The 15,174-nt window shown below is 42.1% G+C and overlaps 1 protein-coding gene across 3 annotated transcripts in view; it reads right to left on the bottom strand.

The window, feature by feature from the left end:
• Nek9 (NIMA related kinase 9) overlaps window positions 1–15,174 on the bottom strand; it is a 42,803-nt gene that overhangs the window by 11,315 nt on the left and 16,314 nt on the right. For 2 of the 3 annotated variants that reach the window (XM_029540686.1, XM_021201726.2), the window contains exons 9-17: window positions 13,619–13,669; window positions 12,272–12,464; window positions 7,517–7,661; window positions 6,497–6,697; window positions 6,279–6,325; window positions 4,908–5,063; window positions 3,288–3,396; window positions 2,145–2,306; window positions 700–870 (exon numbers count right to left, since the gene is read on the bottom strand). In XM_029540686.1, the coding sequence (XP_029396546.1) occupies window positions 700–870; window positions 2,145–2,306; window positions 3,288–3,396; window positions 4,908–5,063; window positions 6,279–6,325; window positions 6,497–6,697; window positions 7,517–7,661; window positions 12,272–12,464; window positions 13,619–13,669 (1,235 nt within the window). The remainder of the gene's footprint in view (window positions 1–699; window positions 871–2,144; window positions 2,307–3,287; window positions 3,397–4,907; window positions 5,064–6,278; window positions 6,326–6,496; window positions 6,698–7,516; window positions 7,662–12,271; window positions 12,465–13,618; window positions 13,670–15,174) is intronic. The other variant, XM_029540687.1, reaches the window with a different exon arrangement.

Consider the following 15,174-nt stretch of genomic DNA (forward strand, 5'->3'; position numbering starts at 1 on the left):
AGCATTTGAAAATTTTCTTTTAAAAGAATTACTGGGCTGGTGAGATGGCTCAGTGGGTAAGAGCACCCGACTGCTCTTCCGAAGGTCCAGAGTTCAAATCCCAGCAACCACATGGTGGTTCACAACCATCCGTAACAAGATCTGTCACCCTCTTCTGGAGTGTCTGAAGACAGCTACAGTGTACTTACATATAATAAATAAATAAATCTTTAAAAAAAAAAATGAAATAAAAGAATTACTAAACGTTTCTCAAGAAAACACAAATGCAGACAACACATTAAATGGAAGTAATAAATTCTATGATGCAGATGTATATGCTGGGGGAAGAGCTCAAAACTATTCCATTTAAAAGAGGTCCACACTGATGGTGGCGGACCAGGCCTGCAACCCCTGCACTCAGGAGGTGGAAGCAGGATAGGAACTCAAGGTTGTTCCTGGTTACTAAGCACTGAGTTTGAGGCTAGACTGAGTTATAAGCCCCTGACACAAAACAGTCCAACAGAGAAGAAACGGTGGATGACTAATTGGGAAATTACAATGTTCAGCTCCTGCCACTTTGCATGACATCTTTATCCAGCTCAAGACTTGAGGAAGCAGTCCCTGCTTCAGAGTACATCCAACAATGTCACCTCGAGTACCTTAGGTGTGAGTCAATCTGGTCTAAGCCACCCAACTCCACATAGATGAAGAAGCCCTTACCAACAATAAGGATGGTGTGCCAGCCACGGCAAGAAAGGTCTGGGACATGATGCAAAGATCCAAAAATAGGCCGAGGCCATGAGGTACAGATATCAGAGCCATGTGGTCTCTCTGTGGGAGTCATTGCCAGGCGGCCATTACCACCATTACCCCAGGCAAAGATGTGATTATCTAGAAAAGAATTAAAGAGCGGATTAATGAGACTATTTTCCCACTGTTACACCCTAGAACTAGAAAGAAGTTCTACTAAGTGAGGGAAAAGCTAATTATTTCTATATATAGATAAACATGACTACTATTCCTGTCTGCCATTCATTCATCCATCCATTCATTCATTTAAAAAAGTATGAAAATCTACTTCACGGCAAGTGTTTCTCAAGGTGTCTGAGGCAGGACACGAAGCCAAGCCCTTGTTCCAGTGCAGTCAGTGGGGAGAATGACAACACACAAACAAATGGATATTTGCCATTTCAGACAAGGCAAGTGCTATGAAGGAAGGGATGGAGGTGACAATGATCATGAGGAACAGCAGGATGGCATTCCACCATTTCAGAGAAAGCAGTCAGAGAAGTATACCTGAGCACACATCTAGCCCAACTGAGGGAGTTTCCACCACAGGGAACGAGGTCCCCAGGAGAAAAGTAAGAGAGAGGGGCAGTGGGAGGAGAGGTCCTGGTCACATGGGGCTATGTAGGCTTGACTGCTCTACCAAACTAAGAGGAGGTCTGGGCAGGAGGTGTCTGAGAGGGCTACGATGAGGACCGACTGCGAAAAAGCAAAGGTGGAAGCAGAATGCACTTCAAGTCCTGAAGGCAGGCTGGATACATGCTCAAGAGTCAATGGGACTTGCTGAGGGAGGATGGGGGATGCAGGATGGAGCTGGCCGAGGTAAGAAGTCTGCAAAGTCTGGGCAGAGACAACACTAGAAATCTGATTCTTATTCAATTAAGGCTCCCCCCCTCCCCCCCCCGCACCTCTCTCATGAAAGGGCATTCGACAGATGATCATTTGGATAGCAGATAGGACTCAGTACTCGTCTGGAGTATATGGGCATATCTATATTGTCACTCTAGCCTTTGTCATCCAAGCTGAGGGGCATGACTAAATGTCTGAAAGTCAGAGATGGTGGGACAGCTGCAAGGTGCTGGGGAGCTGAAAGGAGTGAGCTCGTGGTGGAAGAGAGGACTCAGTCCAGGGAAAAGGTTTCTCTCTCCTGTTGTTTCCCACACCCAGCCACTGCTGATCAGAATGTAGATCAACATTGGTGCTAAACAAGACAGACAGAAATGCTCAATGGTTGTGGAAATATTTTACCAGAAATGTTAAATGACAGTAAAATTATAGTTTTTTACTATATTGTGTAAAACATATGCCAGTTATAAAAAATCTTCTTTTCCCTATCCAGAATGAAACTGTCTGGAAAGCTTGTGAAACAAGGCACTCACCGTCGGTGGCAGCGATGGTGAACTCATCACCACAGGAGACCCTGATCACTTGCTTCCCGCCAAGGGGTCCCCCCAACAGGTTGATTCCTAGGCGCTTCTTATAATTCCCAACACCCAGCTGCCCACACTTATTACAGCCAAAAGTCAGCAACCGGCCTCGTTCTAAGAGAGAAGGAAAAATAAAGAGCAATCATGAATGGGTTATGAAACACAGAAGGGTAGAGCACACTCCATGCACTAGAATGTATAAATATGAAGTTACCCATGTGACCCCGAGGCGAGGATATCTTGGCAGTGTGACAAATCAGAACCACAATTTAGAATACTTATAGTAGGTGCCAATTAGAGACCATAGAATCCAGATGTTAGAAATATGATGGTTTTACTTTTTTTTAAAAGAGTATTTATGGCTGGGCATAGTGATGCACACCTTTAATCTCAGCATTCAAGAGGCAGAAGCAGGCAGATATCTCTGAGTTCGAGGCCAGCCTGCTCTACAAAGAGAGTTCCAGGACAAACGTTCAGTCAAATATTTGAGACACAGAGAAACCCTGGCTCAAAAAACAAAATAGAGTTGGGCGGTGGTGGCGCAAGCCTTTAATCCCAGCACTTGGGAGGCAGAGGCAGGTGGATTTCTTAGTTCGAGGCCAGCCTGGTCTACAGAGTGAGTTCCAGGACAGCCAGGGCTACACAGAGAAACCCTGTCTTGAAAAAAACAAAAACAAAACAGAACAAAAACAAAAACAAAAAACCCAACAAAGTTAATTTATTCACTGACTTTATGTGTATATGTCTGTCTGTGTGTACACCACATGTTTGGGTGCCCTCAGAGGTCAGAAGAGTGCATCCGATCCCCCGAAGCTGGAGTTATAGTCAGTTATGAATAGCCAAAAGTCGATGTTGGCAGAGGTACTTGGAAGACCAGCAAAGACTACTAACCACTGAGCCATCTTTCCAATCCAAAGTGTGGTGTACTTATTAAAGTGCACATTTACCTTGTATTTATAAAGATCATTTGATTTGTTAGTGAGTTAATATTGAGTACTAAGGAAAAGTCAAAAGGCTGATAGATCAAGAAAGCTAATACTTTATAGCACAAAGCACCTGAGCTCTGAAGGCATGCAACCCAGCTGGGCAACTTACCATCAATAGCAGCCGTGTGAGTCTTGCCTGGAGCAATGGTACGGATTTTGTAAAAGGACAACTGTTTGGCCAAGGTAAAGGAGGTTGTGTAGGGAACTTCATGGTATGCCTGAGACAAGTAAAAGAGAGCAACAGATTCATGAAGCAAATGGTGGTGGCAGTGACAGGCTAAGGATGCAAAAGCCTTTTTAAACAAATTCTGCTAAGAGAACATGCCGCATAGCTTCCTATCTTCAACAGAACATAAGGAACAAGCTCAACACAGAATCAGAGAATTTGTTGCAAGAAGCAGGGATTTCTGATTACAAAATCTACATTTGTTTGTTTACTCTGCCTATCTAACAGGGGCAGGGTAAAATCTCTCCAGCTTACAAAGAAACCAGTTACCGTAATCTAATTTCACCTTTATTACACATATTTCTCTGAATTGGTATAAAAGCCCCACGTAAAGTTCACCACAAACCTGCATCTTAACAAACCACAAGTGGTAATTTTGAAGATGCCTTTCAAACTACCCACTCTCCAGCCTTTACCCTGAGTCTATGCTCTCCTGAGAATGGACTTTAGATGCTACACACAAACTAACTCATCCTGGGGCTGGAGAGATGGCTCAGTGGTTAACAGCACTGACTGTTTTCCCAAAGGACCTGAGTTCAAAGTCTTGGCACCCACATGGTAACTTACTATTATTGTCTGTAACTATAGTCCCATGCGATTCAGTGCCTTCTTCTGGTGTGCAAATGTACATGCAGACAAGATACCCATATACATAAATAAATAAATCATTTAAAAAACAAATTAATTCACCTTTCATCGAGTTACAAAACTGTAAATGTACTTGATTTTTCTCTCTTTTGCAGTCAACTGTGTTGAGCTGTAACTGTAAAGCCTTCTGCACAGCTTAACCCGCATCTGCACACATACATTTGTGGGATTTTTGCTTTTGCTTTTGAAAGGGGTGTTGCTACATATAGCAGGTTGGCCTCAAACTAAAGATCCTCTTGCCTCAGCCTCCTGAGTACTAAAATTAAAGGTATACACCATCACACTTAGCCTCTGTACCAACATATTATAAAATGATCACCCTGCTCAAGACAGACCATTCCCTTAGGTGATTCACCTAATTTTTGATTAAGATTTATGTCCCCAATAAAGAAAAAGAAATATAATAGTAAAAAAAAAACCCACGAAGATCTGACTACTGTCATCATGTTCATTTAGCCTGTCCCTGAACTTCACGTAACACAACCACATGCTGTGAACTCTTTTGTGGCTGGCTGTGACTGGCTGCTTTTGCTGAACATAATGTCTATGAGATCACTTTTTTTTTTTTTTTTTTTTTTTTACTTATTTATTATATGTGTGTACACTGTAGCTGTCTTCAGACACTCCAGAAGAGGGCATCAGATTTTTGTTACGGATGGTTGTGAGCCACCATGTGGTTGCTGGGATTTGAACTCAGGACCTTTGGAAGAGCAGTCGGTGCTCTTAACCACTGAGCCATCTCACCAGCCCCTCACTTTATTCTTAAGTTAAATTCTGTGGTCACTAACTTATAATACCAAAGAAATCCCAACCCAGCATTCTGGCAACGTGGTTAAAATCTCAAGGGCCACTCACTTCATGGTTGATGATTCCAGACATGCACTGATTCAGCCCCAGTTTGTTGAACTCATTGAGCCCACAGGCCAGCACTTTGCCTGACTGCGTGAGCAGAAAGGTTCCATCACAGCCACATTGAACTGCAACAATGATTAAGGCCTTTGGAACATCCACCTGCAAGGAATCCCAAGTAAATAATTCATATTAGAAAGTAACCCTCAAGTTCCTCCACCATGCTGCCCAGCAGCCTGGAGCTCACGCTTCCTAACGCGGAGCTCAAGCCTTCTAAGACACAGGCTGCCGCTGAATGAACAGATGTTCCCTGTTAGTCTGTTTGAGGAATGGCTGCTACTTCTTTGGAGAAGGCTTCTGTAGAGGGAAGACTGTGCTCCTTGACAGCTTTAGAACAAAGACAGCAGCTGAGGATCTCGATCTTTTAGAAAGTGTACGGGGCAGCAGCTAGGACTCCCATACCCTTCTGCAGCGCACAGGACAGGGTTGTAGAATGAAAGATGTCAGATGGGGCCATGGGTATGAATACAACCTCAAGCCTTAGTTTCTTTTCACAAGTGGAATGGTTGAATCTAAAGACTATCTTTTTTTCTTTTTCTTTTTTGGTTTTTCGAGACACGGTTTCTCTGTGTAGCCCTGGCTGTCTTGGAACTCACTTTGTAGTCCAGGCTGGCCCCGAACTCAGAAATCTGCCTGCCTCTGCCTTCTGAGTGCTGGGATTAAAAGGCGTGCGCCACCACTGCCCAGCTCTAAAGACAATCTTTATATGCACCATTTAATATTAGAATAGAAATAAAACATGGCAACCGTCGTCAGTGGTATAGTGCTGTAGTTAGTGGCAGCTAACCTTCCAGGGTAAGGGAAGCCTGGGCCCTTTGGCATGTAAGAGAGGTGCGGCTGTGCTCCTCCCTCAGCCGACTCAGGTCTTGGGAGCCTCTTACAATGCCTGCTCTGGCAGTCCTGACAGTAATCTGATATGATGTCTCCTACTGCACAACCTCTAAGCAAAAACAATTTCACATGGCGTTCCACTGTAGTAATGCAAGGCTGGCGTAATATGTATCATTTCCCACTATCCTTTCTTAGGGAGATTTAGCTGCCTGTGACACTTTCTGTTTTATGTGCTGATTTTAACTTCATGTCTCAGTAAGATGTGACTCCAGGGTCCATAATAGCTGTATCCATTTTCTCAATTTTCTGTGATTTAGTCAAATGACAAGACCACATAGTGCTAAATCAGGAATCCTAGATTGTTAGTATCCTAAACAAGACAGAGTTCAGAAATAAACACTCTGCTATGAGCAGTCAGGTAAAGAGGACGCCTTTTTTGAGTCTATGTTTTAGATAGGCCATAGGAAGAAGCTGCTTCTTAGTTACCCTCTGTGGTGTATAATAATCCTCTTCTGAATCCAAACCCAGCCGTCCTGAAACACACACAAGAAGGCAGGCATTACACCAAGGGCGTCCTCTCTAGGACCCTCTGTAACTCTCTCTGATTTACATCCCTAACCAGAGGCTACTTGATGTGTTTAGTGCTCAAAGACTGACATGGTGGTAAGTACCTGGGGGAAGTGGAGGCAACAGGTTTCACCTACCATATTCACCACAGCCCCAAGAGTAGACTTCCTTGTTTCGTGTCAGAACTACCACATGATTATCCCCACAGGAGACCTGCTCCACTGGATTGCTGAGGAAGAAGTTCAGCTGCATGGGTTCTAGCACTTCAGGGCCAGAAACCTTGTCCACTCCCATGCAGCCATAATAATCTGATCCAAAGGCATAGAGCTGACCCTCATCTGTAAAAGGCAAGAAAACCATCACAGAAAGGAATTACTAAGGAACCACATGTTGTAGTAGTAGTAGTAGTATTGTAATCAACAGTCTAAATAGTTGCAAGATTATTATACTAAATGATCTTCAAACTTTCCTGGAGCCTTCCCTGTTTTGTAGACAGAAATACCAACAATGGAACTAGAGAGTCGGCTTGGCAGCTAAGAATGTGTACTGCTATTCCAAAGGACCCCAGTTTGATATCCAGCACCCATGCTAGGCAGCTCATAACTCTAAACCCAGTTTCAGGGAAATCTTGAGCACCTCTCCTGACCTCTATAATTAGTATAACACTCAGGTGCACAAACCCACTCTCAATACACACATATCCATAAAATTAAAAAAATAATTCCAAGGAATTATAAAATAAGTAATGATAAAATCAAAACTAAGAGTAACTCTTCATCACCATTTGTGACATACAAAGCCTAAAGAGGTGGTGAGATTATTTCCTCCCCAAAGTAGAACACGTAGTAACCTCTCCTATCTCAGTCTTCTGTTACTCGCCTTTCTCCTTGCTCATTACTCTTTCCACACATTAGGCAATTGAGAAGTTTGGTCTTAGTGCTGGGACTTGAACCTAGGGCCTTACTTGCTCTAGTGCTCCATCACTGAGCTATTCTCCCCAAGCCTGGGAATGCTGTTATTAATGAGTCTATTTCCTAAATGTCTTTGGTCTCTTTTTTTTTTTGGAGGGGGGGTAGTTGTTTGCTATAAAGTATCAACTGACATTGTATTATGTTCCATATTAAATATACTCAGGATGCTTTTTATTAGTGGCTTACCTGTAACACAGACAGTGAAATCATCACCACATGACACTTGGTGGATAGCTTTTCCTTGTAACTTTTCTACATGCTTTGGCTGTCGATAGGAAGCTTTGTCTCCATGTCCTAGCTGACCATGAAGTTTAGTGCCCCCTTGCATGTTCTGTTAAAAAAGAGATCTTGTGAAATTTAACTTTTCATGCTAAAAGCTAATCTTTAATAACCTACTTCTAAAGAAAAACAGTAATAAAAAATAGCTGGAAATTTAAAGACAAAAGTAGGTAAGGGGATTACATTTTTTAAAAAAATGTGAGACAAGGTCTCACTATATACTGCTAGCTGTCCTGAAACTAACTTTCTGTATAGAAAGGCTGGCAATCTGCCTGTCTCTGCCTTTTGAGGACTGGGACACCACTATGCCTCACTAGGACAAAGCATTTTAATGATCAATATAACCCTCCACCTACATGTAAAGAAGATTTTAAAGCACATCCAGATTCATATCCACCAGGCATCAGGTCAAATTGCAGATTTTGTCTTATCTTACGTGAGGTGAACTGTGGGTGATGATGGACAGTTCATTAAAGTATACTTTGGTTGCTTTCTGCTCTAATTTGGTTTCTGTTGCTGTAATAAATACCATGACTAAAAACACCTTGGAGAGGAAAGAGCTTATAGTTTACAGATTATCATCAGGGAACACCAGGGCAGGGGTTCAAATCAGGAACTGAAGCAGAAGCCACCACTGCTTACTGGTTACTCCTTAGGGCTTTCTCAGCTTGCTTTCTTACAGCACCCAAGACGACCTGTCCAGGAGGAGCCCCAGCCACAGTGAGCTGCACCCCCATCAGTCACTAGCCAAGAAAATGCCCCACAATGTGCCAATCTGATGGAGGCATTCCTTAACTAAGGTTCCCTTTGTCCTGTGTCAAGTTGTCAAAAACTAAACAGAACATTTTCTAAATGAGTATAATCTCTTAAAAACCACATGTACTGTAAGTTTTATAAATTTTGGTCAGCTTCCTCAAAGCACAGAACAGCTATAAGGAATATAGCTATATCAAAAAGAAAACAAAACTGAGGGGGAAATAAAAGAGAGATTTTGGTTCAAGGAATTTGGGGGGTGGGGGGTGGCATGACCCGGCTGTTCTACTTTCTTGGTTCTCTCTTGAACATAAGCATCTTGCAGGGAGAGTATCGGCGGGGGCGAGATATTTAAGGTTGCTGTTTAATGATAACAGTTTACCTATCTTTGTTTTTTTTGGTTTTTTTGAGACAGGGTTTCTCTGTATAGCCCTGGCTGTCCTGGAACTCACTCTGTAGACCAGGCTGGCCTCGAACTCAGAAATCCGCCTGCCTCTGCCTCCCAAGTGCTGGGATTAAAGGCATGCGCCACCATGCCCGGCTACAGTTTACCTATCTTAAGTCTAAGTCACTTTGCTGCAGTAGCTGACCTGCCTGTCTGCGTTCCTCTGAGGCCAGAAACTTGCATCTCTGGCGTTTATTACCTCATCATAAAACAGCAGGGATTAAGTCAAGGATTAACTGCTAGAGCCTTTCCCCTCTTGTCCAGATGCCTCTCTTGTCAGGCTGGGGGGAGGGCTGGAGCAATAAACTTGTATTGAATCCAGAGAAGAGTCTTACTTGCAGAAAGAAAAACTTTTACACAAGCAAATATGAATAACCTCACATAAATTCTTGTACAAATTCTTGCTTACACATTCATGTCTCTATTCCAACCAGTTGGGTCCAGCTACTTATCTTATAATTACATACTCACACACACACATCTATAATTACATATGCATATGGAGCAAAAGACCAAGTGCCAGTGCAGAAGGAAGTAACTCATTCTGGATGAAAAATGGGCTCCAATCTTTATTGCGTAGAGAAAGGAGAAGCTTCTACCCTTTTATTGTTAAATGAATTAAACTTACGTCTGTAAGAAGAAAGCTTTGTCCTCTTTAGCAAGATTAAGCCTGCTTTGCTATTAAGAAAAGACCTGTTCTGTCGAGTGGTGAGGAGAAGCCTGCCTGCTCCTTCTGCTTCTCTGCAGCTTCTTTTTTTTTTTTTCTGCAGCAGCTTCTATCTTCCTCTTCCCCTCTGCATTCTGCACATTGCTCATTTTTTAAAAATTGTTTTATAATTTCTAAATTATTCCACTCTGCATTCCCCTTCTAATCTTGCTCTCTCCTTTGCTCTGATGTAACAATGCCCTTGTTCCCAATGCTATGCCTTCCAATGCTATGCCTTCCAATACAATGTTTCCTAGTTGGACCTTCCTAGGAGAATAGATCACATGGTTTATCCAAGAAATCATTTTTTACAAAAATTCACTAGAAGTTCAAACATAAATTTAAACCATAAATTGAAGAAGAAGTTTACAATGGAGAATGTTTACATGTATATCCATTAAGAGTAATTATCTGGCTAAACATTCTCTACTTAGCTCAACAGGTTCACTGAAAGTGAAAAACCATCATTTTTTGACTAAGTTATTAGTGAAGTTTTGTATAGATAAACCCAATCAGTATTTTATCTTCTGTCCTTGCACTTATAGTAAATCCTTAGTTCCCCTTTGTATGACCTTTGGTTAATTGTTTTACAACCTCTTGGAACGTGCTCTAAGTTGTAGATGCCTACTTGCTATCTCAGAAGCAATTAACACTTGATTGACACTTGAAGACTTGGCAGAGTTCTCAATGCAGTTTTGACATCAGAAAGGAGTTAATGGCAATCCTATTATAAAAGAGCTTAATAATTACTAATATAATTTTAGGAATTTTTTTTTAAGATTTATTTATTTTATGTATGTAAGTACATTGTCATTCTCTTCAGACACACCAGAAGAGGGCATCAGATCCCATTACAGATGGTTGTGAACCACCATGTGGTTGCTGGGAATTGAACTCAGGACTTCTGGAAGAGCAGTCAGTGCTCTTAATTGCTGAGCCATCTCTTCAGCCCAATTTTAGGAGTTCTTATAGGATCATCATTAAGAATTAAAAAATCGTCTACTTGTCTTTATAGCATCACTACAAGACAGTAATATGTCTCCGTTGTTCTGCTGATCTACTCAAAAGGGTGGGCTAATTCCTAGTGATTGTTATATATGTATAATAATAACAGGGAAAACATTAATAGCAGGAATCTTTCCTAAAATGAAATCTTCATTTCATTTGCCTTGCCTAGAGAGGCAAATCTGTCATTAACTTCGACAGTCTATGGTGGAACCATCTCAGGAAGAACACCTGCTAGTTTTTGCTTCACTTTAATGGGTCCTGGCAGAAGTGCTATATAGTACTAAGAACAGTCCCCATAGCTTTGTAAGTTTCTTAGAGATAGCAACTCTTCCCCTGCACTCACTCAAATATAAGCCCTTTAATAAACAGTTGTAAGGCATGACTTTCATTCCATTTCTGGTAGCTTCCCTCAGGTTAATTCTTTAGGGAATAAGGTTTTAAGAAATAACCGAAGGTCAACACTGTTACAGAGGCCACATCACTCTTTTTTTTTTTTTTTTTTTTTTTTTTTTTTTTTTTGTCTATTCTCATACAATGGAGGCTGTACTGGCTGGTTTTGTGTGTCAACTTGACACAGGCTGGAGTTATCACAGAGAAAAGAGCTTCAGTTGAGAAAATGCCAACATGAGATCCAGCTGTAAGGCTTTTTCTCAATTAGTGATCAAGGGGGAAAGGCCCCTTGTGGGTGGTGCCATCCCTGGGCTGGGAGTCTTGAGTTCTATAAGAAAGCAAGCTGAGCAAGCCAGTGGAGGCAAGCCAGTGAAGAACATCCCTCCATGGCTTCTGCATTAGCTCCTGCTTCCTGACCTGCTTGAGTTCCAGTCCTGAGTTCCTTGGTGATGAACAGCAGTATGGAAGTGTAAGCTGAATAAAACCTTTCCTCCCCAACTTGGATCTTGGTCATGATGTTTCAGGAATAGAAACCCTGACTAAGACAGAGGTAAAGTAGGAGATAAGACAAATACTTGCACCTATGAAAAAAGCTGAAGTCACTGAATTAGAAGAGCTCCCTCAGAGAGGAAGCTGAGGTAGAGTGAGGCTGGTAGCCTGACATGCACCTACAGAGAGAGGCACAGCAATCAAACAGGAAGCCAAGTGACAACAGAACTCAGAGGGAACAGTCAATTAAAGACACTAGGTGTGACTGAGAGGCCAAGCAGGATGGCAAGAGGTGTTTGCTTATCTTATCAGTTTCTAGGTCATCTGTTCAAGGCCCATGCTAACTGAGGGGCAAGGGTGGAAGCTGGACTGTAGGTGAGTGAGGAGAGTTGCAGATCTGAAAAAGGCAGAAAACATGGTGGTGGTGCACATCAATAACCCCAGAATGCAGAGGACAACAGGAAAGTCTTAGCATCTTATTCACAGATGAAGGGCTTGGAGTTTCCTGACATGGCGTGTTTCACTTATTCACAAAGCTACACTGACACTAGCTGCTCTCATTGCATGGAAACAGAACACACAAGTACCTGGCGTTTCTGAAACCATCTCCTTGTCCAAAACAGCTAGCCTGAGACGTCTAGATCCAGACCCAAGGCTCTCACATTTTCTTTCCCTTTCTCATTCTTTCATCCAAAACCATTTACGGGTGACTACTACATCTGGGAATGGAGCTGCATGGGTGACTTACACAGCCCACATCTGCTTTCACAGGATTATGTTCTATCACCTCATTCCTGCAGCACAAGGACAGCTGACAATGCTTACACAGTGGGGCCCAGAAGCAACAGGGCTTGGAGGCCACTCTACTTACCACCCAGGTATACAGTTCCTTCTCCACGGTGACCACAGCAAAGTGGGTGTTCCCCGCACACACCTGTCGAGCACTACAGCCACTCTTGATGACGTCCAATTTCTGAGGTGTGGATTTTCCACCACCCCAAACATAGACTTCACTGGTTCGTGATGTTACCACAGCAATGGGTGCTTCCGTCACAGTGCTTGACCTGCCAGCATCCCCAAACAAAGGCACATTTAAAATAAAGATGATTTCAAAGAAGGCTGGGGATGTACTCAGAGCTTGTCTAGTGTGTAAGAAGCCTTGGGTTTGCTTCCTGGGGACACATAACAAAAGCAGTGTGGCCTAATAAGTAAATCCCTTCTTTTTTTTTTTTTTTCCTGATTTATTTATTTATTATATGTAAGTACACTGTAGCTGTCTTCTGACACTCCAGAAAAGGGCATCAGATCTCATTACAGATGTTTGTGAGCCATCTGGGATTGCTGGGATTTGAACTCAGGTTCAGGACCTTTGGAAGAGCAGTCAGTGCTCTTAACCACTGAGCCATCTCTCCAGCCAGGCCCCCCACCCCCTTTTTAAAAGTCTATTATCCCAGAAAAACTGTCAGGGTGGGCATGAGAAAGTATATTCTTTCAATCCTCTCTTAAAACAGGCTTTCCAAAGCCCACCTGAGATAGTTCATCACGGCTCAGCCAGACCAGATTCCATTCAGTCCCTAACAGCTCCACTTTTCAACAATCATGGTAATAACATCCACTTTATTGTTAGGGGAAGTGATGGCTTTCTTCTTCTCTTCAGAAAAGACTATCTGGGGGCTAGCAAGATGGTTTAGAGACTGAGAGAACCAGTTGCTTTTCTAGAGGATCCGGGTTTGAGTCTCAGTACCTAGTGGCAGCTCTAACTCCAGTTCTAGGGGACTCTTCTGGCCTCTGTAGAGACCAGGCCCACACACACACAGATAGCCATGGAGGTGAAACAGCCATACATATTGGAAAAAACTATAACAAAGCAACAAAAATGCTCACTAGGGGCTGAAGACAGGGATCAGCAGTTAAGAGTGTGTACTGCTCTTTCAGCCCAGCAACCCTCCAGGTGGCTCACAAGTGCCTGCAGATCTAGCTCTAGAGGATCCAGTCCCTGCTCTGGTCTTTGAAGGCACCTGCATGCACACAATGCACAAACAAATCTTAAAAATAATAAAGAAAGAACTGACTATCTGATATTTAAGCTGATGTTGGCTCCTAAACTGGTACCACAGATTGTAAGGTCAAATAATGCATATGCACAGACTCAATGAGGTAAGCCTCCCAGATCAGAAACTGAAGATACATAATACTTCCATAGCCTCTTGAGCATTACCTTGGTCTCTTTGTAGGTGCATTAAGCAGAGTGACTTTTTCTTCCATCTCTCTACCAAAGAAAAATAAAGTTACATGAGTAAAATACCAGGTACATTGCAACCATGCCCCTTTAATACATTTCATGAACTGAATCTTATAAACATATGCATGCATCCTACAACACAACATTACTTAGGAAAGCAATTCAAAAACCTGAGTTACACAGGCCTGACATTGTATGACTCGTTATATACAAAGGACAGTGGGTCAAGTGCGCGCACATGAATGCAGGTGTTAGCAGAGGCCAGAGGAGTCAGATTCCTAGAGCTAAGTGGCTGTGAGTGGCCTGGAGTGAATGCTGGAACTGAACTTAGATTCTGCAAAAGCAGTGAGTGCTTATCTCTCCAGCCCACGCACTCTTTTGAATGAAGCTTGGCATTCAGGCACCCGATCCTTCTTTCTTTTCTTTATACCCATACTCTAGCCAGGCTCGTCATTCTGAATGCATCTATAAGTTACTACAGTATCTCACAGGTATCAATAATTTTTGAAAGCTCATAAGACAGTTTGACCAGGTCTAGAACCACTAAAGTAGCCAAATAAAGTTTTGTGTTTCCAGAGTATTGTACACAACTTTCTGTATCTATGCTATTCATTCTATTATTCTTTTCTGCCTAAAGTATGACATGTTATATTTTACAAAGTACAAAGTACAAAATAAAAAATTCAATTAAAAATTAATTGAAATTTTTCAGCTAGAGATTAAAGCCACAATTATATTGTTGAGAAATAATAAAAAATTAAATATGCTTAATGAGTCCCAAATGAGAATAGAGCCTGAATATGCATAGAACAAAAATAGAAGCTCTCAGGCTGTATCTGGGTATAACACATAATTCTAGATATTAAAACATTGGTTATAAACCAACAAGGCTCAGGGCATACTGGGAAAGAGAGCTGGATCGAATACAAGAGCTGATGATGGGGAAGAGAGCTGGGAAAGATTGTCCTCTGGACATGGCATGGCTGCTGCTCTCATAAACTCCCCAAGGTTACAGTTTCCTGTACAAGAGCAAGTCTGCAGGATCAGTTAACACCCCACAGGCAGTATCAATTAAGATTCAATGGGTTATAAAAAGGTGAGCCAACATGATGGTGGGAGGGGAAGTGCTCAGGGAGGAGTGTGGGGTGAATATGATCAAGATATATTGCATGTATGTATGCATATATGAAACTGTCCAAGAACACATAAAAGATATTCTAGAAATATAATAAAACAAAGTGGGCTGGAGAGATGGTTCAGTGGTTAAGAGCACTTACTGCTCTTACAGGAGCCAGGGCTTCGGTTCCTTTGCCCACAGGGCAGTTCACAACCATTGGTAACTCCAGTCAAAGGGCAGTTGTTGCCCTCTTCTGGTTTCTTTGGGCACCAGGTATGTATGTGGTGCATACATACATTCAAGCAAAACATACATACATATAAAATAAAATTTAAAAAATTAATCTTTTTTTTTTTCAAAGATTTATTTATTATTATATGTAAGTACACTGTAGCTGTCTTCAGACACTCCAGAA

Source organism: Mus pahari, chromosome 7 (genome assembly GCF_900095145.1).
Source record: "Mus pahari chromosome 7, PAHARI_EIJ_v1.1, whole genome shotgun sequence".
In the NCBI taxonomy this organism is placed as follows: Eukaryota; Metazoa; Chordata; class Mammalia; order Rodentia; family Muridae; genus Mus; species Mus pahari.